Source organism: Sarcophilus harrisii, chromosome 1 (assembly GCF_902635505.1).
Source record: "Sarcophilus harrisii chromosome 1, mSarHar1.11, whole genome shotgun sequence".
NCBI lineage: Eukaryota > Metazoa > Chordata > Mammalia > Dasyuromorphia > Dasyuridae > Sarcophilus > Sarcophilus harrisii.
The window spans coordinates 436,062,295-436,085,987 of record NC_045426.1 but is presented as its reverse complement, the minus strand read 5'-3'; the positions used below and the strand labels follow the sequence as shown (position 1 = coordinate 436,085,987).

At 31.9% G+C, this 23,693-nt stretch overlaps 1 protein-coding gene across 1 annotated transcript in view; it reads right to left on the bottom strand.

The window, feature by feature from the left end:
* SNX16 (sorting nexin 16) overlaps positions 1-23,693 on the bottom strand; it is a 37,227-nt gene that overhangs the window by 9,562 nt on the left and 3,972 nt on the right. Inside the window, exons 3-6 of the mRNA XM_031946222.1 lie at positions 19,816-19,902; positions 17,284-17,432; positions 8,003-8,072; positions 189-325 (exon numbers count right to left, since the gene is read on the bottom strand). Of these exons, the coding sequence (XP_031802082.1) occupies positions 189-325; positions 8,003-8,072; positions 17,284-17,432; positions 19,816-19,902 (443 nt within the window). The remainder of the gene's footprint in view (positions 1-188; positions 326-8,002; positions 8,073-17,283; positions 17,433-19,815; positions 19,903-23,693) is intronic.

The window sequence follows — 23,693 nt, the reverse complement described above, 5'->3', positions numbered from 1 at the left end:
CAGCATGTTCCAATAAATAATAATGAAGATATGAATTATGGCAAATTTATTCCAAGTATAACATGCAGAACTGAAAATATGTTTTTAAGGTTTTCCTTCCAAGTTACACACAAACAATTATTCTTTACAATGAGAGAAAACAAGTACAATAGAAAGGCTATTCAATAATGCATGACATTATAACATACCTAATTCTGTTCTCTATAGTGTCTATGTGAAGTTGTTTCTCATTTAACAATTTCTTCAGCGATTCCACCTCTTTTTGTCGTTCAAGTAGTTCTTTTTGTAATCTATAATTTGTTTCTTCTAAAGTTTCACAGAAAGCCTTGAACAAAAAAGGTTCATAAGGGAGATAATTTTTTTTTTTACTGAAAATCAAATACAAAAATTTAAAGTATCAGTAATAATTTAAAAACAGCAGACAATCCAGACTTATGTTTCTGGCCTGACCAAAAAAAATCAAGGGACATATATAGGTGAAGATCAACAGGGTATCCTCCTTTTTATGTTAAATGGGATTTGATACAAGTACATTATATGACATAATCTAGATATTGGCTATATCATGGCTATATCTGAAATACCATAGTTTATAGTATCTCCAAAATAAGATTTCTTTCCTTGAAATAAGGATTGTATTTTTTTTCCTATATTCAATTTGCAATTTGTAAACTAATCTTGTAACTTAGTTTTTAACTAGCAACATAGCCCACTACAAAGATTTAATCAAATGTCAAACTTTAATCTTTCAAATAATAGCTATAAAATACTTCTAAAAATGTATCATTTTCCATTAAAAAAAACATACTGAAGAACTTATGTAAACCATTTCCTTTTATATCAGTCATCCTTACTATTAATTAATTTGTTTCGAATATTCAAAAGGTCCAAATAAAAAAAAAAATTGTGCTTAAATAGTCCAAATAAATTCATAAACCTATCAGCTTTGATTAAGCTTTTTCTTTTAAACTACAGTTGATCCAATCCAACAAACTTTTGAATGATTGCTATCTATATGACATATTAGGTACTGACGGTATAAATCAAGACAAAAGTAGTACTTTGCTCTTTAAGTTTATACTCTATACATACAGTTCGCTATAATGTGGAATCTTATAAACCAGGATTTCTTGACAACACAAAGTTTTCTATCCTGAAATTCACTTGAGCAGTGTGTTTAGTTTTACAGAAAGTATCAATAACAAAAATTGTTTACATCCATGTATTATTTAGTGTTGGGAATAAAACTTACTTGATTTACATAACTGGATTGCTTATGGGTTTTATCGTTCCAGTAAAACCCATTTCTCTTCCAAACTTCCTTATTTTCTTTTTCAAGATTGCCACCATTTTTCTAATCATGCAGGTTTGAAACTAAAGTCATAGTAGATTATTAAATCTGTCACTCCTCAAGTTTACACATCATAGTTTAGGTTTTATCATCTTTTTAAAAGTTTTCTATTTTATTTCTCTGCTAATTTGTTTTCTTTCTCCAATTCATTCTCCATATACCTGCCAAAGAGATTTTCTTAAATTACAGATCTATCACTTTCCAAACTCCAGGGGCTTTAGGTTACCTTAAACACCAGAAATACAAATTCCTTTGTTTGTCTATCGAGATCATTCACAACCTAGGTCCAACTTATAAATTGCCCTTATAATTTGAATATATTTATTATTTCCCTTCACACATTTTATAGTTTATCTAAGCTGTTACTTCACTAAGCTGTATCTTTCATACATGTCATTCCATCTCCTTTTTCTATGCCTTTGCATAGGCTGCCCTCCTTTTATTCACTCCTTCCAACACACAAAGATTTTATTTCTCAGAATCCTGAATTTCCTTCAAAGCTTTCCTCAAGGGTTGCCTTCTACAGAGGGTATTTTATGATCCTTGCAGCTTCTAATATAACTCTTCCCCCAACCCTGTTACTTAGTATTTGTTATACCCTTTCCTTTGCCCTACAACCTTACACCCTTTTCCCCTACAGAATAATTTTCTGAGGGTAAGAACTGTTTGTATATCCAGCAACTAACAGCATCTGGCATATAGTAGTTTAATAAATGCTTATTGATTTCTAGAGGCATACACTATCATTACAATGTAGTACAATTTTTAAAAATAGCAGTTTCATTATGATGGGTTTAGAAGGTAAGAGAATCTTGGGAGAAACCTATGGAAATTGAAAAATATATACCTCAGGCAAATTTCTTTTCAGTGATCCTATCCTAATGAATTTAGGTATGTGGAAATGAGTTCTCTATTCAGGATTTATTATATATTTGACTATCCTAATGAAGAGAAACTAGATTATAAATAATACATTTTTTTTCTCCAAATGGGTAGAGGGTACTAATCAACTTCTACAAGTTATTTTGCTATGGGAAACCAACTTCATGGCTTCCCATATAGGTTACCATATTTAGGGCTTTTATTCATGGAAGATGAATCACTAGGCTTTAGAAACAACAATGCTAAAACTACTGAATAGTCTGTGTTGTTAAAAAAATCCAACATAGTTTCTTGGAAGCTGACATCATTACCCAGGAATAGAAGCAAGACTGACCCATAATGTAAAATATGAATAATTATATATAAAAATACTGGACATGGCTGACACACTAGTAGGTATTACAGGCTGTTGGTTACTGCTATTTAATTGAATGTAGAGAAAAATGAAATGTGATTTCAAATGACAAGTGGTCACTTAAAAGAAAAGAAATTTACTCTTGGTTCTGATATTACCATCATTGTAACTCTGACAATTTATTTTGCATTTTGTTACAGGACTGGATTAAATGAAAATGTAGAAAAAAGACAAGTGACTGTGTGTGTGTGTGTCTGTGTACATATGTGAGAAAAACATGAATTCAAACCCTGCCTTAGACACTTAATAGTTGAATGACCCTGGGCAAGTCACTTAATCTCTCTGTGCCGCAATTTCCTCACATATAAAACAGGAAGAATAGCAAAATAGCAATTATCTCACAGTGCTCAAAGAGGTAAAATGTACAACACTATATAAATGCTAACTATTATATACACATATTTTGAGGGTATTTTAAAAAGTATTTTGGAAGGTATCGTATGAATAACATTTTTCTGACTTTTGTCTCAAACTTTAAAGCACTGCAAAAATAAGTTATTTGCACATTTTCAGAGAAAATGATGTTAGTGCTATATATACACACCATATTTCTTGACTTCTCTGAAGGTAGGATTTTCTAAACCTAAAGTTTGTTAGGTATGAACTCATTTTTTTTGGCATTAAAGATTTTTATTAATTTTTTATCTAGTAAGTAGAGGGATACTATTTTCGCTATTATTCCCAACACACAAAGCCATATTTAATATAATCAAAAATCTATGAACTAAGTATCCTTTAGCTACATTAATACCTTAATGAAACCTAGAAGTTTTTGGCTTTTTAATCACTTTTTAAATACAATTTGAAATATAAAAACTTGAAAAAAACAGCTTTTTAAATTTAATGTCTTTTCATAAAATGAAATAAACTGGTACAGAAAAACCTCTGTAATCTGTATTCTGCTAATTTGAAATTTGAGATAAATTTGATCTGCCATGGCCTGATGTTAATCTTTCTATTTTTATAAAGAACAAGCTTAATAAACAACTTAAGAAGAAAACAGAAGCCTTCAACAATAATTATTTTTATATAAAGTTATTTTTCATAATAAAAGACTGATTCAAGCTATGTGGAGTTTACCAAAAATTAGTTTCAATAATTTTATAGTTAAAGTTTAACTCAATTTTGGGATTTTCAGAAAAGCTATATATCACTAGGGATGTTTTTCTCAATGGAAGATGATATCCAAGGAGTTCAAAATTTCCTTACAAATATCTTGATAACTTAGATTGCAGAAATATATAGGATCATAGCTAGTGGGGATAGTTGAATCAAGAGGTTTTTAAGGGCAACTAGATGATGACGAAGTGGATAGAGCATTTATCCTTCCTAATCTTTTCTTTATAGAATTTTATAATTTATAATTATACAAAATATATCAAATAGATATAATTTACAATATTAGCTCAATCCTTTATAGTTGTTACTCATTAAGGAAAGGATGTGCTTAGATTTATGAACTTCAGTTAACAGTTCTACTGTAACAAAAGAAAACTTATAATTTAATGGGAACCAAAAAATACAAAATAAAACAGAAAACAAACAAAAAATTTTCCTGTTGTGGACCAAGAAACTGGAATCAAGAGGGCTGAGTGAAGACTCCCCATATTCCCATAACCCCCAAGGAGAATAATGCTGGATACTAGGAAGTTTTGATCATAAGCCTGAGGCAATTGAAGTTAATTTTGTTTCTGGATGGGACGGCCAGCAATTAGACTGAGTTTGAACAGGAAGAATATGAAGGCAGTTCTTGACACTTAGCAGGGAGTCTGAAGCTCAGGGAATCTCCTTGCCAGCACTTTTATCTGTTTCTTTCTGAGCTTCTTTGTAGCTATTTGGAGAGTTGCCTCTATCTGTGGGCACTTGAACAGCTTTTAGTAAAAGGGCTGTTTGTTAGACCTTGAGGCTCCAAGTGATCTACTGTAACTGATGTGGAATAGCAACCTGGGACTTTTCATCAATTAAGCATAGTCCATTTCAAACATGTAAAGCCCTAAGAAAAGAGTTGCATTTATAATTAGGTGAGTGACCATTTAGATGTGCTACCTATCCAGATACTCTATTATTAACTAAATCTGTTCTGAAAATCTAGCTATTGTTTAAAGATATGTGTCACTGAGACAGACGTCATTTAAAGTAACTTGATTACACTAGGAAAAAGTTGAATTTATGAGATATACCATCATTAACTCCCCTAAAATCAGGGCTTACTGTTGTGATCAATATTCATTATTTTGACTATATAGGTGAAGAAAAGTTCAACATGTAAAAGAAGATTTAAATATAATTTTGACATTTTTTAAATGTGGTATTCATTTTCCCCTTTTGTATGAACCAATGAATTATTTTGGCTAAAGAATACCAACATTCAAGACAGTCTCTTTTTCTCCAGGACTTCAGCCCTTCATTCATCATTTCTTCCTCTTCTCTTAATTCCTCACACCTTAAACTAGGAGACTATTAACCAGACAATCCTTTAAACTCCCAATTTCTTAGCCTCTTTAAATACAATTACCTATACCACTCTACTTCAGTCACAAACATGATCAAACTTTTGATTTCACCATTTCTCCAAAACATAATTTCAAATCATCTCACATCTCTCTGTCGCTTCTATTCTTTATTCTCACTGAAAGATCAAATTCCTTCCTTTTCTCCCCAGGACTTTTTCAAACTATTTTCCCCATTCTGAATTCATTTTTTACCTTTCCAACCCCAAACCAATTTGATGCTACCCCATGTTCACTTTCATGTCCTATTACTGCATATCTCCTAACCAAAAACTGAGCTCTTGATTATTCTAATCATCTAATTCTTCTATTCCTTAATGCAACTGGAATAAGTTTCATGACTGTGCTGATTATGTTCTTTACAAAATTATACTCTCTAACTTCAACTTTACCCTCACTGCACAAGGCAGTCCTTTTACTGATACCTAATTGGTATCCTATCTCACACCCCACAGAAACTATCTCAAGCCTTCTCTTATCTCCAAACATACCAAAACTTCCCTACCCACCAGTCCCTCAGCTGAGGACTATCTCTCCTATCTTATGGAAAACAAAACAAAACAAAACAAAAACTGAGCCACATGCTCGGAATCCCTCTCTTTCCATTCTCTTCATCTCAGTAGCCTTTGACATCATTCCTTATTCTTTCTCCTTAATCTCTGACAATCTCCATGCTCCGATCAATCCCCTTTACATGTGCCTTTGGACTCTATGCCCTTTTATCTTCTCTAATAGACCACATCCTCAAAAGTCATTCTTCTTGCTTAAGTCTTCAACCTTTCCCCATCAACTACTTTAAAATACATCTAGGTCTATCTTCACTTAAAAAAAAAAACAAAAAAAAAACCCTCTCAAATTTCCACTGGATTCATTCTTTCCTATCAACCTTATATTTCCCCTTTCCTTTTAAGCCAAGCTTCTAGAAAAAATCTAACTATGCTCAGTTCTCTTTTATTCACTTCTTAAGCTTTGTTTCTGTCTTCATAATTTCACTGAAACTATTCTCTCCCCATTACCAAATCTAATGATCTTTTCTGAGTTCTCATCCTTGACCTCTCTGTTGCATCTGATACTCTTGACCACCTACCCCAATTGCTCCTGGATACTCTCCCTTTCTTCGTTTTTATAATACTAATCTCTCCTGGTTTTCTTATTACTTGTTCAGCCTTTCCTTAGTCTCCTTTGTTGATTCATCATCCAATTAACACCCATTAAATGTGGGCAGTTCTCCAAAGTGTTGTCCTGTGCCCTCCACTCTTTTCTGTATTATATATTCAGTATATGGATCTAAATACTCTTGAGCTTCAATCTCACATCACCAGTGTTTACTGGACATTTCAAACTTGAATGTTCTGAAGATATCTTAACTCCATATATACCAAATTAAACCAATTATCTTCCTCCTTTGCTAAACCTTTGCTCCTTCTAAGCCTCCCTATTTCTGTCGCAGGCATTATCATCTTTTCACTCTCCCAAGTCTGTAATCTTGCTATCTTGATTCCTCACTGTGCTTTAGCGCCAAATTTGATCAGATGCTAAATCTTAAACGTGTCTATGTCCAACCTCTGTTCACTTACACAGTAGTCATCTTGATTTATGCTCTCTTCACGTCACCATTATTTCTACTATGCCCTAATTGGTTTCCTTAACTTAAGTCTCTCACAATTCCAAATGATCCTACATACTGCTGTGAAATTAATTTCCCTTCAATGCAGAGCTGATCATGTGACTCACCTACAATCAATTGTAGTTGATTCAATAAAATGTGAAGCGTCTAGAATAATATATAAGCTTCTGTTTTCTTTTTACAATCTGAACCTAATCTATCTTTCCTATGACTCCTAGTCCTGTACTCTATGATTCAAATAAACAGGCCGTCCCAGTTCTTTACTTATGAGGCTTCATGCCTTTGCATGAGCCATTTCTTCCCATATTGCTGTCCTTACCTCCTCAAAGAATGGCTTTTTTTTCTTTTATGTAGATTAATCACCATCTTTTGCAAGAAGTCTTTCTGGATTCTTCCACCCACCCCAATTGCTAGTGTCTACATCCCCAAATTATGCATTTAACTTTTTACATTTATCCATTTTGTATAATGTTGAATATATTTCCTGGAAAGCAAGATTGTTTTATTCTTGGGGCCTGTATCCTCAAAAGCTAGTGTAGATTTCGGCACATTCTGTGGTTTTTTTTTTAATCTAATCTATTATAACATTAATATTTTCTACTTAGAATCATATAATTTTAAAAGATGGAAGGGATCTTACCTACCCTACCCAAAGAAGAATCATATCCATAATATACCCAATATATTGTCATCTAGTCTGTCCATGAAAAAAATTGAGCGACAGGGAATTAAATGGGCATATTCAACTGGATGTAGTACCCAACATGCTGTGTGATCAAGATAGAGGAACTATGTTGCCCTGCTCCTGACATTTAACTTTTATTAACATAGTTTAAGATCCAATTAGTTATTTGGAGAACAAATGATGCTTTGTGTTATACAGCTATCTCATTAAACTTGCAAACCTCTACATTTATTTCATATGTAGTTCAGTTTAGCCATATCTTTTCTCATCTTACACTCAATTCAAGTACACTTTTACCTACTTCAAAAGATGTCATTAAGAAGATAGTTTTAATAATAATAATTAATAATAAATAGTCTTATTACATGAACAGTATATATTTTCTATAGAAAATTACTACCATAATAAACTATGAAAATTAATAATATTCTGTTTTTTGGCACAAATCTTTCAGGCTAGTCTAAGAACAATATGCTTACTGTACTTATATAGATATATGTATGTTTTCAATATGACATAATACAGCACTTACCCTGCTTTCTTCCAGGCTATCAAAAGGACCTGGTGGATCATCCAGACAAAGAAATTCCCTTACTGCAAGGCTTTTCAAAAGAAAAAGAAAAATCTATCAGATGGAGCATTCTAAAATTCACACAAAATAAAAATGGATTTTATAGTAAATATAACATATATGCATACATATACACTTAGTGTATTATGGCATAATGTCATTTGTTTATTTCAGGTCATTAACTCTGTATTATGTACCCCAAAAAATGCAGGCAGCCTTATACATAGTCTAATTTAACATTTTCAAATAACCATATCTAATGGAAGTAGGAAAATCTTCCACCTTAAACTATATACAGAACATCTTAATAATCACCATATACATTATCTGATAAATATATTTGTGTCTTATCCCTCTGTAAACCATATCTGTAGGGACCACTCTTCTAATTTAAACTTTGTATTGTTTCTAGTGCACAGCACAATAACATATACAGAGATGTTTGTCAAGTCAAGAACTATACAAAATTGATTTAAACCTGAGATTTTATTGGTACAGGATCTTTCCCCTTTTGCATCTGGCATTGCCCACTTATAAACTAAAAGCTACTGAGGCCCCCACAGTAGCAGCTGTTTAAGTGCCATTTGTAAAATCTCTCCCCCTCATCTTTGCCTATAGTAGATTTCTTCTAGGTGTGTTTTAGCTCCTGGGAAGCTACCTTCTTTTAATTTAAACAAACATGGATAGACTTCAATTTGTATAGGAGGCCTAATATTTTTCTCCTAAACCTACCCCTATTCTGAATTCTCTATTTCTGATGAGGGCATCATAATGTTCATTCAGATTCCAAATCAGTGTTACTTTTGATAGCTCTATCTTGCTTATTTCAAATTTAATCAAAATAGTTGCAAATCTTAAAATTCATTCTCTACATATCTGTTGCCTCTATCTACTTATCTTTACTTACACAATCAGCCACCTAGTTTAGGACCTAGTTAGCTCTTGTTTGTACAACCATAATGGCTTTCTAATTGGTCTCCATGCTTCAATTATCTCTTTATTCCAACCCATCCCTTACATAGAATGTATTATTCAGATAGTCAATGAATCCCAACTGTTCTTACTAATTCTAGGATTAAAATATTTCCTTTTTTCTCTTTTCCTTTTTGAATTTTTATTTTTGTGCATATTTTACAATTATCAGCATATAGTACAGTTATATAATTTATAAATATATATTTAATGTGAATACATGCTTTGAGTATGATCAAACTATTTGGCAACCACTGCCTTAGACAACTGTCAAATATCCTAAGTTATAGAATAAGCTGCTGATCACCATCGGAAGAAAAGTCTCCTGCATCAATGATATTACAGCTCCAATTTTATTTATTTTTTGTTACCAAAAGGTATTTGATTTATGAGAAAAAGTTACAGACAAAATGAAGAGGTAAAATAGGTACCAGGAATTGTAAATACGAAATAGATTTGGGAAAGCATATAGTTAACAGCAAAGGGCTTTTAATCAGAAAATTTTAATCCCCGAAAAATTGGAAAAAACAAGTTCCCTAGTGGAACTCACAATTAACTAAGAGAAAGGAAATACACCATGAGATGGAAGTATGCCAAAGAATTGGCAGGCTAAAACCATACAAGAATTTAGCACCCTAAAAGACTTAGTTAGCTTTAGCAGGAAAAAGACATCATGAGCCATAGCACTAGGAGGCAGAAAACTATGGTGGGCTAACTTAAAATGGACTCAGCCGACACAACTCCAATTTTAAAGGTTCAAATAGGATCCTAAAGAAGTATGTGAAATCAAATAATATCTTATCTTTCATTACATTATTTAGAACTGTCTTATTTTAATTTTTGACCAATATCTAATTGGAAAATGAGCTTCAACAAAAACTAAGTTTTTGTTCAGATTCTAGAATAGTTAATGATCAATTATGATGAAGTTTAAATCTATCAGAACTGTATTTTAAAAAGAATTCTGCAAATGATATTTTATTAATAATCAGGAACTACCTTTGGCGAGTCATTTATTATCATTTGCTTCAGTTTCCTAATTTGTAAAATGCGTACCACATACTTGTTGAGGGTTCAATGGTGATACAAAAAATACAAGAGAATAGGCTATAGATGCTAATAAGCATTATTACTTCAAAACTTAAACAGATCCTCCGCTATTTTATTGATGTATGTTCTTCCCTGTGTATTAGTAGTTTTTGAAGGCAAGGACTTCACAGCAGCTAGCAGAGTGCCTAGGTAAGAGTAGCTATTTATAAATGCTCATTGATAAACTGTGACTGTGATCATAATTTTCACATAGATCCTCAAACAAAAGATTTATTCAATATGCTTAAGGCCTCTCTTTAGATTTATTATTTTCACTAATTAGTGCCACAGAAGTAGCAATGGTAAAAACCTAGGTAATATTGGTTGTTCCATTGTTTTTCTTCTTTGCTTAGCTTAATAGTGCTATTCTGAAGTGGAATGGGATAATGTAGAAAACAGTGTTAATTCCACTCATTGAAGATCTTCTAGCATAAGCTGAATGACTCCTTATGGAGGATCAATTATTTGATAAGGCCCTATTATATACATTGTGTTGGCACTAGGGATATAATTACAAAAGTGAGTTATCTTGCCCTCAGAAAGTAAATGTAATGTAACATGTTCACAAATAAGTCCTCTGCTATATACAAAAAATAGAAAAGTAAATTTTTTTTTCCTCAGGAGAGAAGAGGAAACACCAATAAGTGTAAATAAATTAAGAGGGGAAAACAGAAATAGAAAAAAAAAATCCACTGATCACCAGCTCAGGGAACTCTTTGGTAGAAAACAAATAGGAATTTTTTTTTCTTTTTTATTATAGTTTTTATTTACAAGTTATATGCATGGGTAATTTTTACAGCACTGACAACTGCCAAACCTTTTGTTCTAATTTTTCCCCTCCTTCCTTCCACCCCGTCCCCAGATGGCAGGTTCACCAATGCGTGTTAAATGTGTTAAAATAAAAATTAAATACAATATAAGTATACATGTTCAAACAGTTATTTTGCTGTACAAAAAGAATCAGACTTAGAAATAGTGTACAATTAGCCTGTGAAGGAAATCAAAAATGCAGACAGGCAAAATTATAAAGATTGGGAATTCAATGTAATGGTTCTTAGTCATCTCCCAGAGTTCTTTTGCTGGGTGTAGCTGGTTCAATTCATTACTGCTCTATTAGAACTGATTTGGTTCATCTCAGTGCTGAAGATGGCCACATCCATCAGAATTGATCATCATATAGTATTGTTGTTGAAGTATATAATGATTTCCTGGTCCTGTTCATTTCACTCAGCATCAGTTCATGTAAGTCTCTCCAGGCCTTTCTGAAATCATCCTGTTGGTCATTTCTTCTAGAACAATAATATTCCATAACATTCATATACCACAATTTATTCAGCCATTCTCCAATTGATGGGCATCCACTCAGTTTCCAGTTTCTGGCCACTACAAAGAGACTTGCCACAAACATTCTTGCACATACAGGTCTTTTTCCCTTCTTTAAAATCTCTTTGGAATATAAGCCCAGTAGGCTGCTGGATCAAAGGATATGCACAGTTTGATAACTTTCTGAACATAGTTCCAAATTGCTCTCCAGAATGGCTGGATGTATTCACAATTCCACCAACAATATATCAGTGTCCCTGTTTTCCCACATCCTCTCCAACATTCTGCATTATCTTTTCCTGTCATTCTAGCCAATTTGACAGGTGTGTAGTGGTATCTCAGAGTTGTCTTAATTTGCATCTCTCTGATTAATAATGACTTGGAGCAACTTTTCATATGGCTAGAAATAGTTTCAATTTCTTTGTTTGAGAACTGTCTGTTCATATCCTTTGACCATTTTTCAATTGGAGAATGGCTTGATTTCTTAGAGTCAATTTTCTATATATTCTGGAAATGAGGCCTTTATCAGAACCTTTTTGACTGTGAAGATGTTTTCCCAGTTTGTTGCTTCCCTTCTAATCTTGTCTGCATTAGTTTTGTTTGTACAAAAACTTTTCAATCTGATATAATCAAAATTTTCTATAAAGTCTTTCCTCTTCTAAGGTCTGAAAGGATAGTTTTATCCTATGTTCCTCTAATTTATTTATAATCTCATTTTTTATGCCTAGGTCATAAACCCATTTTCACCTTATCTTGGGTGTATGGTGTTAAGTGTGGGTCAATGCCTAGTTTCTGCCATACTAGATTCCAATTTTCCCAGCAATTTTTGTCAAATAGTGAGTTCTTATCCCAAAAGCTAGGGTCTTTGTGTTTGTCAAACACTAGATTACTAAAGTTATTGACTGTTAACAAATAGGAATGTTACTGCTAAATTTTGAAATCTCCATAGCAAAGAGAAAAATTTGCAAGAAACAAAGAGAAAAACAACAAAAACATTCAAACATGCTGGAACTGCAATTAGAATTGTACAAGATTAATGAGTGGCTGCACACAATAAAACACTGCAGGTCTTGGAATAATATATACCAGCAATCAAAAGAACTAGATCTGTAGCCAAAATATCAAATCCAGAAAAAGCATTTGATAAAATCCAACATCCATTCCTAATAAAAACACTTGAGAGTATAGGAATAAATGGACTTTTTCTTAATAGTCAGGAGCATACTATTTTCTTAAAATAGTCAGGAGCTAAACCATCACACTAAGCATCATATGCAATGGGGAAAAATTGGAACCTTTCCCAGTAAGATCTGGAGTGAAGCAAGGTTGCCCACTGTCACCATTATTATTCAATATTGTATTAGAAACACTAGCCTCGCCAATAAGAATCGAGAAAGAGATTAAAGGAATCAGAATAGGCAGTGAGGAAACCAAACTATCACTCTTTGCAGATGACATGATGGTATACTTAGAGAACCCCAGAGATTCTACTAAAAAGCTATTAGAAATAATCCATAACTTTAGCAAAGTTGCAGGTTATAAAATAAATCCCCATAATGATGAGATTCACAATCTATTTGTATCAATAATAGTGCACCAAAGGGGAGATTGATGATGTTATTTGCTAATTCAAGTACTTTCTGGTTCTCCTCTAGAGAACTATTAGGGGGAAAAGTTTCCTATTCCCTAACAACAGTAGTGTTTCCTCCACACAAAAGATTGGGATCTATTTCCAACTGTGGTGTAACCTGAGCTCTTAATTGATGGGGGCAAATAAGGTTTGTTGTTAGCAAAATAAAAATTTAACTTTTTAACTTTCAACTTTGTAACATTGTTAACTACATAAGCTTAGTTTCAAGTGACAACTATTGTCAAAAGCAACAATTTATGACTACCATCAATATTTTCCCCCTCTTCTTTTAAGGATACTTACTACCACTATTCTGATTATTCAGGTTTAAAATATCCTATTTCCTTTAATTCCTATAATAACCAGATTCTGTTCATTTCTTTCATTGAAGTTCCTCTTTTTGACATTCACACGTTAATCTAGCCTAAACTCTCAGAACTGGATTTTTTGAGAGGGTAGATTTCACACTAGTGATTTCACTGATGTAAAGAATTTCTCTATAAAACCCTCCTGTAATATTGTACTAGCCTTCCATCTGTTTCTATACCTCAAATGGTCTTCCTCCCTACTGTGAATGGGGTGAACTCTCCCATAAAGCATAAGCAGATAGCAGACTGGATTAAAAGGCAGAAGCAATATGTTGTTTACAAGAAACACATTTAAAGTAGAGTGATACATATGGAGTAAAGGTAAAAGGGTGGAGTAGAATTTATTATGCTTCAGGTGTAGTAAAAAAAGCAGGAGTAGCCATCTTGATCTCAGATCAAGCAAAAACAACAACTGAGATAAGGAAGGAAATTATATCTTGCTAAAGAGTACCATAGATAATGAAGCAATATCAATATTGTTTAATATCAATATTAAACATACATGCACCAAGTGGTATAGCATTTAAATTCCTAAAGGAGAAATTAAGAGAATTGCAAGAAGAAATAGACAGCAAAACTATAATAGTGGGTGATCTTAACCTTGCTCTCTCAGAACTAGATAAATCAAAACACAAAATAAATAAGAAGGAAAGAGTTAAATAGAATACTAGAAAAGATAAACGTGAAAGATCTTTGGAGAAAATTGAGTACACTTTTTTCTCAGCAGTTCATGGAACCTATACAAAAGTTGACCATATATTAGGACATAAAGACCTCAAAATTAAAGGCAGAAAGGTAGAAATAGAAAATGCATTCTTTTCAGATCACGATACAATAAAAACTACATTCATCAAAAATCTAGGGGGTAAATAAATCAAAAAGTAATTGGAAACTAAATAATCTTATCCTAAAGAATGAATGAGTGAAACAGTAAATATAGACACAATCAATAATTTCATCGAAGAGAATGACGATAATGAGAGTTGTGGTATGTTGATACCAAAATTTGTGGGATGCAGCCAAAGCGGTAATAAGGGGAAATTTTATATTTCTAGATGCTTACTTGCATAAAACAGAGAAAGAGAAGATCAATAAATTGGGCTTGCAATTAAGTTAGAAAAAGAACAAATTAAAAATGCCCAATCCAATACCAAACTTGAAATTATAAAATTAAAGAGAGATCAATAAAATTGAAACTAAAAAAAAAAAACTATTGAATTAATAAATAAAACTAAGAGTGGGTTTTATGAAAAAAAAAATAAACATTTAGTAAATTTGATTAAAAAAAGGAAAGAGGAAAATCAAATTGTTAGTCTCAAAAATGAAAATGGTTAGTCTATCCACCAATGAAGAGGAAACTAGAGCAATTATCAGCAGTTAGTTTGCCCAAATTTGTGCCAATAAATTTGACAACCTAAGTGAAATGGAGGAATGTCTACAAAAATATAGATTGCCCAGATTACCAGATTTGGAATCTTTACTAAAGTGTTAAGATATTTCTTTACAAAGTGTTAAAGACATTGGAGTTAATTTAATCTTAAGAGTTATTTTGGGCCAGAACTTGAAACAAGATACTAAGTGGAACTGATTGAACAATGCTTGTGTTCACACCTTTAGAGAGCTCAAGTATCTAAGTACTCAATGGAGTTCACAGAAGAGTTCAGGGCTAGTATGAGAGCTGAATTCACACCTCCCTTAGGACCAGAGAGCACTCTGGGAGATAACCCAGAATCCCTCTCCCTCCAGAAGGTGGAGTTAACCTTTGGGAGATCACATAAATGAAGGAAGCTCTTGAACTAGAGGAATTTCTCCGGAACATCAACAGGGCTCTGAGACAGGACACTCTGGAAGAAAAGACTACTCGCCACAGACTGGAGATTGAGAAGCCACGAGTCAGAGCTTGCTGGAGGCTAAAGAAAGCAGAGGCAGAAGCCAACCACAAAGTGGCAAGATCTCTTGGAGCCAGGCAGAGAGATAGGCCTCAACTAACCGGGCTAACTTGTAAGGAGAAATAAACGTTTGCATTTTTAGCAGCTGGCTGTGATTTCGAAGTAATTATTTATTGCAACTGAGACTAAGGCTGCTCTCCCAGGATAAACCACCACAACCAGAAGAGGAAATAAATTACTTAAATAGTCCTATTTTAGAAAATGAAATAGAATAAGCTATTAATCAACTCCCAAGAAAAAATCTCCAGGACCAGATGGATTTACATGTGAATTCTCATAAACATTTACAGAACAATTAACTCCAATATTATATAAACTATTTGAAAAAATAGGGAATGAAGGACATGACACAGACATGGTACTGATACCTAAACCAGGTAGGTTCACAGAGAAAGAAAATTATAGACCAATCTCCCTAATGACTATTGATGCTAAAATCTTAAATAAAATATTAGCAAAAAGATTATAGAAAATTATCCCCAAGATAATACATTATGACCAAGTAGAATTTATACCAGGAATGTAGGGCTGGTTCAATATTAGGAGAACTATTAGCATAATTGACTATATCAATAACCAAATTAACAAAAACCATATGATTATCTCAATAGGTGCAGAAAAAGCATTTGATAAAATCCAATACCCATTCCTATTAAAAACACTAGAGAGTATAGGAATAAATGGACTTTTCCTTAAAAGTCAGTAGCATTTATTTAAAACCATCAACAAGCATCATATGTAATGGGGATAAACTGGAAACATTACCAATAAGATTAGGGGTGAAACAAAGTTGCCCACTATCACCGTTACAATATCAATATTGATATATTGAATATAGCATTCAATAGAAATGCTAGCTTTGGCAATAAGGGAAGAAAAAGAGATTAGAGGAATTAAGAGTAGATAATGAGGAAACCAAATTATCACTTTTTGCAGATGATATGATAGTTTACTTAGAATAGAGAATCAACTAAATACTATTAGAAATAATCCACAATTTTAGCAAAGTTGCAGGATACAAAATAAATCCACATAAATCATCAGCATTATTATACATCACTAACAAAATCAGCAAGAGATACAAAGAGAAATTCCATTTAAAATAACTGTCGATAAGAGAAAATATTTGGGAATCTGCCAAAGGAAAGTCAGGAACTATATAAGCAAAACTACAAAACACTTTCCTTTCTCCCGCAGCCCTCTTTGCAATGGCAAGAAACTAGAAACTGAGTGGATGTCCATTAATTGAAGAATGGCTGAATAAATTATGGTATATGAATGATTTCAGAAAGGCCTGGAGAGACTTACATGAATTGATGCTAAGTGAAATGAGCAGAACCAGGAGATCATTATACATGGCAACAAGAAGACTATACAACGATCAATTCTGATGGATGTGGTTCTCTTCAACAATGAGATAATTCAAACCAGTTCCACTTGTTCAGTGATAAAGAAAGCCATCTACACCCAGAGAGAACCATGGGAATAGAGTATAGAACACAACATAACATTCTTACTCTGTTGTTATTTGCTTGCATTTCGTTTTCTTTTTCAGTTTTTCTTTTTCTTCCTTCTTGATCTGATTTTTCGTGTGCAGCAAGATAATTGTATAAAATATGTATACATATATTGAATTTAACATATATTTTAACGTATTTAACATGTATTGGACTACCTGCCAGCTAGGAAAGGGGGTGAGGGAAGGAGAGAAAAATTTGGAACAAAAGTTTCTGCAAGGGTCAATGTTGGAAAAATTACGCATGCATATAAGAATAAAAAGATTTAATTAAAAACAACAACAAAAACAATTAATTAAAAAAAAGAAAAGAAAATTCCTTGATTTAGCCTTTCTGGTATTTCTGGATATTAGAATGCTTTTAATAAACTTTGTCTCTTTAAGAAGTTACTTACCAGTTAGCAATGTCTTTGTGAGCAACTAAATTCTGTAGGAATGCTTGAAGTCCCAACTGTCTATCTTCTAAGAAATCAGCATTGTAATTATCCTTGAACCAGCGTTTTGGTGGAAGAGCTAGCCGAAAGCCTGGAAACATTTCTTTTAACTGAAAAAAGAATAAAAGTCAGCCAAAAAAAAAAAAAAAAAAAAAAAAGGGGGGGGGGGCTAAAATTTAATATGACCTTAAAAAGTCTCAATAAATGTGGACTAATCTTTGACAGATCACTGAATACACTCAATTATAAAATTAAAAATACAAAGTCCTTTGTTACTCCTGATAGTTACAATTTATTTCATATTAATACTTTATGTTAGTAAGGACTTCATAGCAAAAAATTATTAGAACTAAAATGAAGAAAAGTAACAGGACATAAAGATCTGAATATATAACGTAAGAAAATTTTATAAGCAGCATGATATAGTGAAAAGGAGTACTGGTTCTCAAATCAGAGAATATGGGAATTCAAATCTCATCCTGATGATATATGAAATTGGAAAAATCACTAAAGCTCCCCATACCTGGACAATGAGAGGATGGTGCCTTTCAGTTCTAAATCTATGAAAAGGCTAGATTTAGTATATTAGACAGTATGTGATTTATCATGACATTTTCTGTCAAACTTCTGACCCATAGCATATGTGCAAATTTTCTTACTAAATAGATTTCTATTTAATCACATATGCTGAGCAAATGTGTGAAGAATGCGCCCATTCATATAAGTTCCTACAATGAATTAGAAAACTAGAGTCACAAAGTAACAAAAGGAAATTAGGATTAGTTTTATTATCTCAGCGCTAAAAAATTTAAATATGTAGATACTTCAAATATAGAATTTCTAACTTTCTCTCCTCTAAACTTATCTATTCTGATCTCCAACTCCTACTTAAGTCTGAATTACTCTACCCCATACAGTTTTGTTTTTTTCATCTTATTTGTGGTTTCTTATCATGTTAATAAATTGTTTATGCAACATTGTTTCCTGGAGGTAAGAGTCAAGTCTGACATAAGTTCATTATCTTTTAAAAAGGCTAGCATAGTGCTAGATATACAAATTAGGGAAAAAGCACGACTTTTTGACATGTGGCCAATTGAACCAAAATAGAAATCCCCTATCTCTTTAGGAGTTATATGGAGCTCTTTAAAATCACTAGCAGCCAAAATGATACCATATTAAAAAAAAATGGGCAATCTAGTTGAATCATTATCTAGTTGGTAACAACAATGCTGGGGGTTCAAGACAGGAAAACAAGTGGTATTTGCTCTTTTAAGTTATAAAATCTTTCTTCAAATGGCTTTAAAATTCTTTGGAAACCTGAATTTGCTTAGGATTAAAAGTATTCTGACAGTGAAGATTAAATTATTTGGATAGAGATAAAAGGGTAAACACTTAATACTGGGTAAGCCATGGAAAGGAAATGGGCAATAAATATGAAAAGAGCAAATGGCTTTCAAAAGGGCCTTTTAAAAAAATCAAGTTATGATTAAATAAAATTATTACAACTATGTAAGAAAGCTCAGGATTAACATTTCAATTCTATATGTCACTTCTCAATCTCCATAACTTAACAGTCTTTTAAAATGTTATTGAAACTCAGAAACATAATGAAATTTCACACAGAACAGATATTATTTCAAAAACACTAAATATTTCCTTTAGGACACACCTGATTTATTTTAATACCATTGTTAAAATACATTCAGAGAGGAATGTTAACAAAAGACTTAGTCTAAGTGCTTCTGGTGTTCTAAAATAATATGGTATTCAAAACATCTTTTCTCTTACATTTTGAAGAATATAGAAGTAATCATATGAAATAATTAAGTCTGTAATAAAATTTTTTCTTGCAGCTAAAATCCAATTGTTAATTTTTTAAATGACCCAGAAATTCTGATAAATATTTTTCTCCGTCCTTAAAAGATAACTTCCAAGTTAACTTTAAGTGTTTCAAGGAGTAAGTGAAAAATCGGATTGGGAAAAAATGTTTCTGACTACGTATGGTAGTATATATGAAATCAGGAAATAAAGGCTGCTCTCAGTTATTAAGGCTCCTATAAGATTCCAATTGTGAGGAAATTTTTTTTCAGGATTACAGTCTCCATTAGTGCTCAGCATTAAGTAATATATACTGACTGTTCATTGTTTGAATATAACAGTGGGTGAAAAAAAAAGCCAGTTGTTATTAAAATTGTGTCATTTTGGACAATTCTAGTATGTCTCTAGTGCCATAAGATTTTGGTGAAAGTGAAGTAATAAACCAACAATCAGTGGAAACAAAATATATAAAATATGTAGTATCATTATTTATCAAAAACAAAAAAGGAGCTTTTGCATAATATGACTGCAGCCAAAATTTGTTTTTCATAGCAAAGGGCTAACTAGAATTTGCTTATTGGCATTAAAAAGAAACATAAAAATAAACTAAAGAAATGACAATATAATTAACAACTTAAAAGTTAGTTTCAGGAGACAGCAATTCAAATTACTTACTTTGTCATTCAGTCTAGAGAAATCTGTATACCTTCTGAAAACTACCCAGCTTTCCTCAGGACTTCTTCTAATTAGCACTTTATATACCTGTACATAAAAGCGCATGAAAAAATATGAAAACTTTAAGTAGAAAGATTAAACGAGGCATACTGGAAAAGATATATTTCAAAGTATAAAATATTAAAGTTAAGGTTCAGTTTGTTTTCAAAATTAATAGAAAATTTTGGTATGCAATGTGAGGAGAAAACTGTGTATTATTCTGGTTCTGAAACCATCTAGCTTCTATATAGCATAATATTAACTGCCATCAATTAACTGTTTCAATGTTTCCTATAAGTTAATAAAGGGACAGAAATAAAAAGGAAAACAACATCAATTTAGCTCAAAACTATTAATAGTCAAGTCTCTAACTATGTGAATATTATTTCAGATCAATAACATTAAAATTAATGATTAAAAAAACTAATGATAGTTGGAGCAGCTTTGAAAGAAATAATATTCTTTCAACTTTCTGAACACCAAAGTTTTCAAAAATACATTTTAATATTTAAAATAAACCTTGAAATGGAAAATACCATCTGATTCAGAAAGAGAACTACAGAGACTAAATGTGGATGAAAGCACAGTACTTTTACCCTTTTGTTGTTGTGTTCTTTCTCATTGTTTTTCCTCTTTTGACCTGATTTATCTTGTACAACATAACACATGTGGAAATATGTTTAAGAGAACTGCACATGTTTAACTATTAGATTGCTTGCTGTCTTGGGGAGGGAGGTGGGTAAGAGAGAGAAGGAGAAAAATTTGGAACATAAAATTTTACAAAAATTAATATTAAAAACTATATATATATATATATATATATATATATATATATATATATATATATATATATGTATTTGGGGAAAAAATACTATTAAAGAAATAAACCTGAGAAACAAAGTATATTTATTAAATTATTTTTTTGAATGTTCAAAATAGTAATTTATGTTAAATATTAAAACCTGACTAATGGAAGGCAACATATTTTATCAAGTAAAGTAAAAATCAAATTTACAAGCAGAATGTGAAAAATTAGTATTTAAGATAAATCTTTTTTTAAACAAAAAAAGTATGTAGTTTTTTTAAAAACCACAGCATTTCGGTTACATGAATATAGAGAAAATTCTGTCCCCTCAATCTGTTGTCAAATACAGAATCCTTTATTTTGCACTAGTAATCCAATCACCTTATAGACACAAAAAAATTAATTCTGTCTCTTCTCTTCCATTATGAAGTTCTTTTCTTTTGAAAGATAAATTTTAAAAAGACACATTTTTATTGATAGTTTTAGTTTTTATGGATCACCTAGATTTCCCCTTGTATCCTTTTCATGTAAGCTATCCCTCGTATCTTCTTCTCTCCTATGTATTTTTAAAAAATGAACAATTAGATAAAAAAGAGAGATCAAAACTTATCAATACATCAAAAAAAATTTGATATCATAAGCAATGTTTAACATTTGTGGACCACCTGCCTCTGCAGAGGAGTGGAGTGAAGTGTTTTCTTATATCTCCTTTGGGGTCATACTAGTTCCTTATAATTTTGCAACATTCGTTTTGTTTACTGTGGCTGTCTCTGTTTACATTATTTTCATCAATATAAATGGAAAGCATATTGGTTTCTATATATTATCTTGGTTCTGTTTCATTTTGCATCAGTCCATATAGGTCTTTTTGCTTCTGTTTCTATATTTTGCTTAGTCATACTCCAATCAATGGGGATCTACTTTATTTTCATTACTTCCATCAAAAATGCCACTCGCTCTCTCTCTCTCTCCCCGTTCAATATGAAGCCTTTTTTTTTTTTTTAAACTGTTTCCTTGTAGCATCTTTTAGCAGTGGAATCTCTGAATCAAAGGGCTAGCAACACCCCTAAGTACTGTCCAAATAAGAGTAAAATATATTTGAGAAATATTTAATAAAATAAACAAAAATACAATAAAACATACACAATATTCTAAAACTAAATCAATGTGCCCTGCAGGGCTCCTTATATGCAGATATATTTTGCATTTGACACCATTTGTATAGATTAGTTTTGTTATTTTGTGTAATTTTAAATTGTTTCTGGAATAGTTGTGATAAATCAAAAATCTACCAACAATGCATGAGTATGCCTATCTTATCACAACTTTTCTAACATTTTCCCAACATTTTGTTATGGGAGCCTTTCTTTTCGGCTACTTAACTTTTCTATCAAAAAAAGTAGCTAGAGGAAGAAAAGTGAGAATACCATGTTAGTTCTTTCATCTACCTAAGTGACACAGGTCAAAGTATTTGGACACTCTTTAGATTTTTAATCAACTTTGAACTGTAGTTAAAATGAGAGCAAGCAATAAGGGTTTTAGTTTCAGATCTTCTTTGTTATTTAGTATTAAAAACAAAAAAACTTTAACAAACAAGAAATAGATGGAACTTTTTTTTTAGTCTAAGTGATTTGCATATGGTCAGTGTCAGAGATGGGACTAGAATGCAGGTTTCTGTAGACTGAGTCAGTGGCTCTTTCTATTATACCACAGTGTCTTTCTTAATCTGTGTTAATATCCTGTCAACTAAATTATGAGCTTGTTAGGGGAAGTAACCAGATATTAAAACTTTTCAACTCCTAGGGTTACTTTCACAGCAGAGCAATATATTAGGGATATTCAAAATATATTCATCAAAGAATTAAAATTGAAAGCACTCTCAAACAGAAGGCAAGAGTTTGCCTGTAGAGATTATAATTTTCATTTCTTTTGCATCTTCTAATGTAGCACTATGAGATCTTCAGATTTCAAGTACTCAATTGTTTTTGAGCAGCAAAAGAGTCAAGAATTGAATTTTTATTCCTTACCAAGTAAATATTATTTATGCTTCTCAAAGCTGCTTCAAGCTTTTAAATCATTTGCCACAATTTAATATTAATTCTTTGTAATATTGTGTCAACAAATTTTTAGTTTTAGTTTTCCCCTTATTGCTTTATTCTCTTCCTTGACAGTATTCTTTTCAAATACTTAGTCTCATATCTAACTGGAGAGCTTTATTGCAGTATCATGCTCATATCTAACTGGAGAGCTTTATTGCAGTATCATGCTCTAATGAATGGGTAGTGAAAATGTTTGTTTGATATTCTCTTTAAAATGCTTTTCGTGAAGTCTGCGTTTTTGTCAAGGAATACAAGCATAAGTTTGAGGAAAAGGGCAACAAAAGTTACATGCAGCATTTTTAACGCAATGGGTTAGAGCAAGAATTCTTAATCTTTTATTGTATTGTGGATACCTTTGATAGGTTAAAGCCTTTAAATCCTTTTTAGAATGTTTTGAAGTGAATAAGATAAAACACACATAATTTTAAAAAATTATTCTTTAGTGGCTAGCAAAAAAAAAAAAAAAGTCCATAGACATCAGGTTAAAAAAATAACATGATACCACCAGCAAGGTGAGATCTAGGACAGATGTCCAATTTCTACTGCCAAAATTAGAAAAAGAGGTATGGGGGAGAACCATATGCTAGAAACAGGGAAAAACAATGAAGCTTTGAACTTCGTATTTTCCTAGTCAGAGTCTTCACATGGGTAAATATAATATTGAGACATTATTTTACTAATCATTTCTATTTCCTTATCTAATCTTTCATTTCATTTTTACCTATATATTGATTGATTTCATTTTTATATAAATATAAATCTAACTAAAGCCCTAATTAGAAAATACCTGATCGTGTAGAGAAGACCCTAGTTCTAAAGCAGCCCTCTTTATTCTATAGCTGAATGTGAGAGAGACGGTAACAAAACACTTTAGACCATGAACACAAATGTTACCAATGAAAATGGGACACTTTTCTACATGATGAATCAGTTGA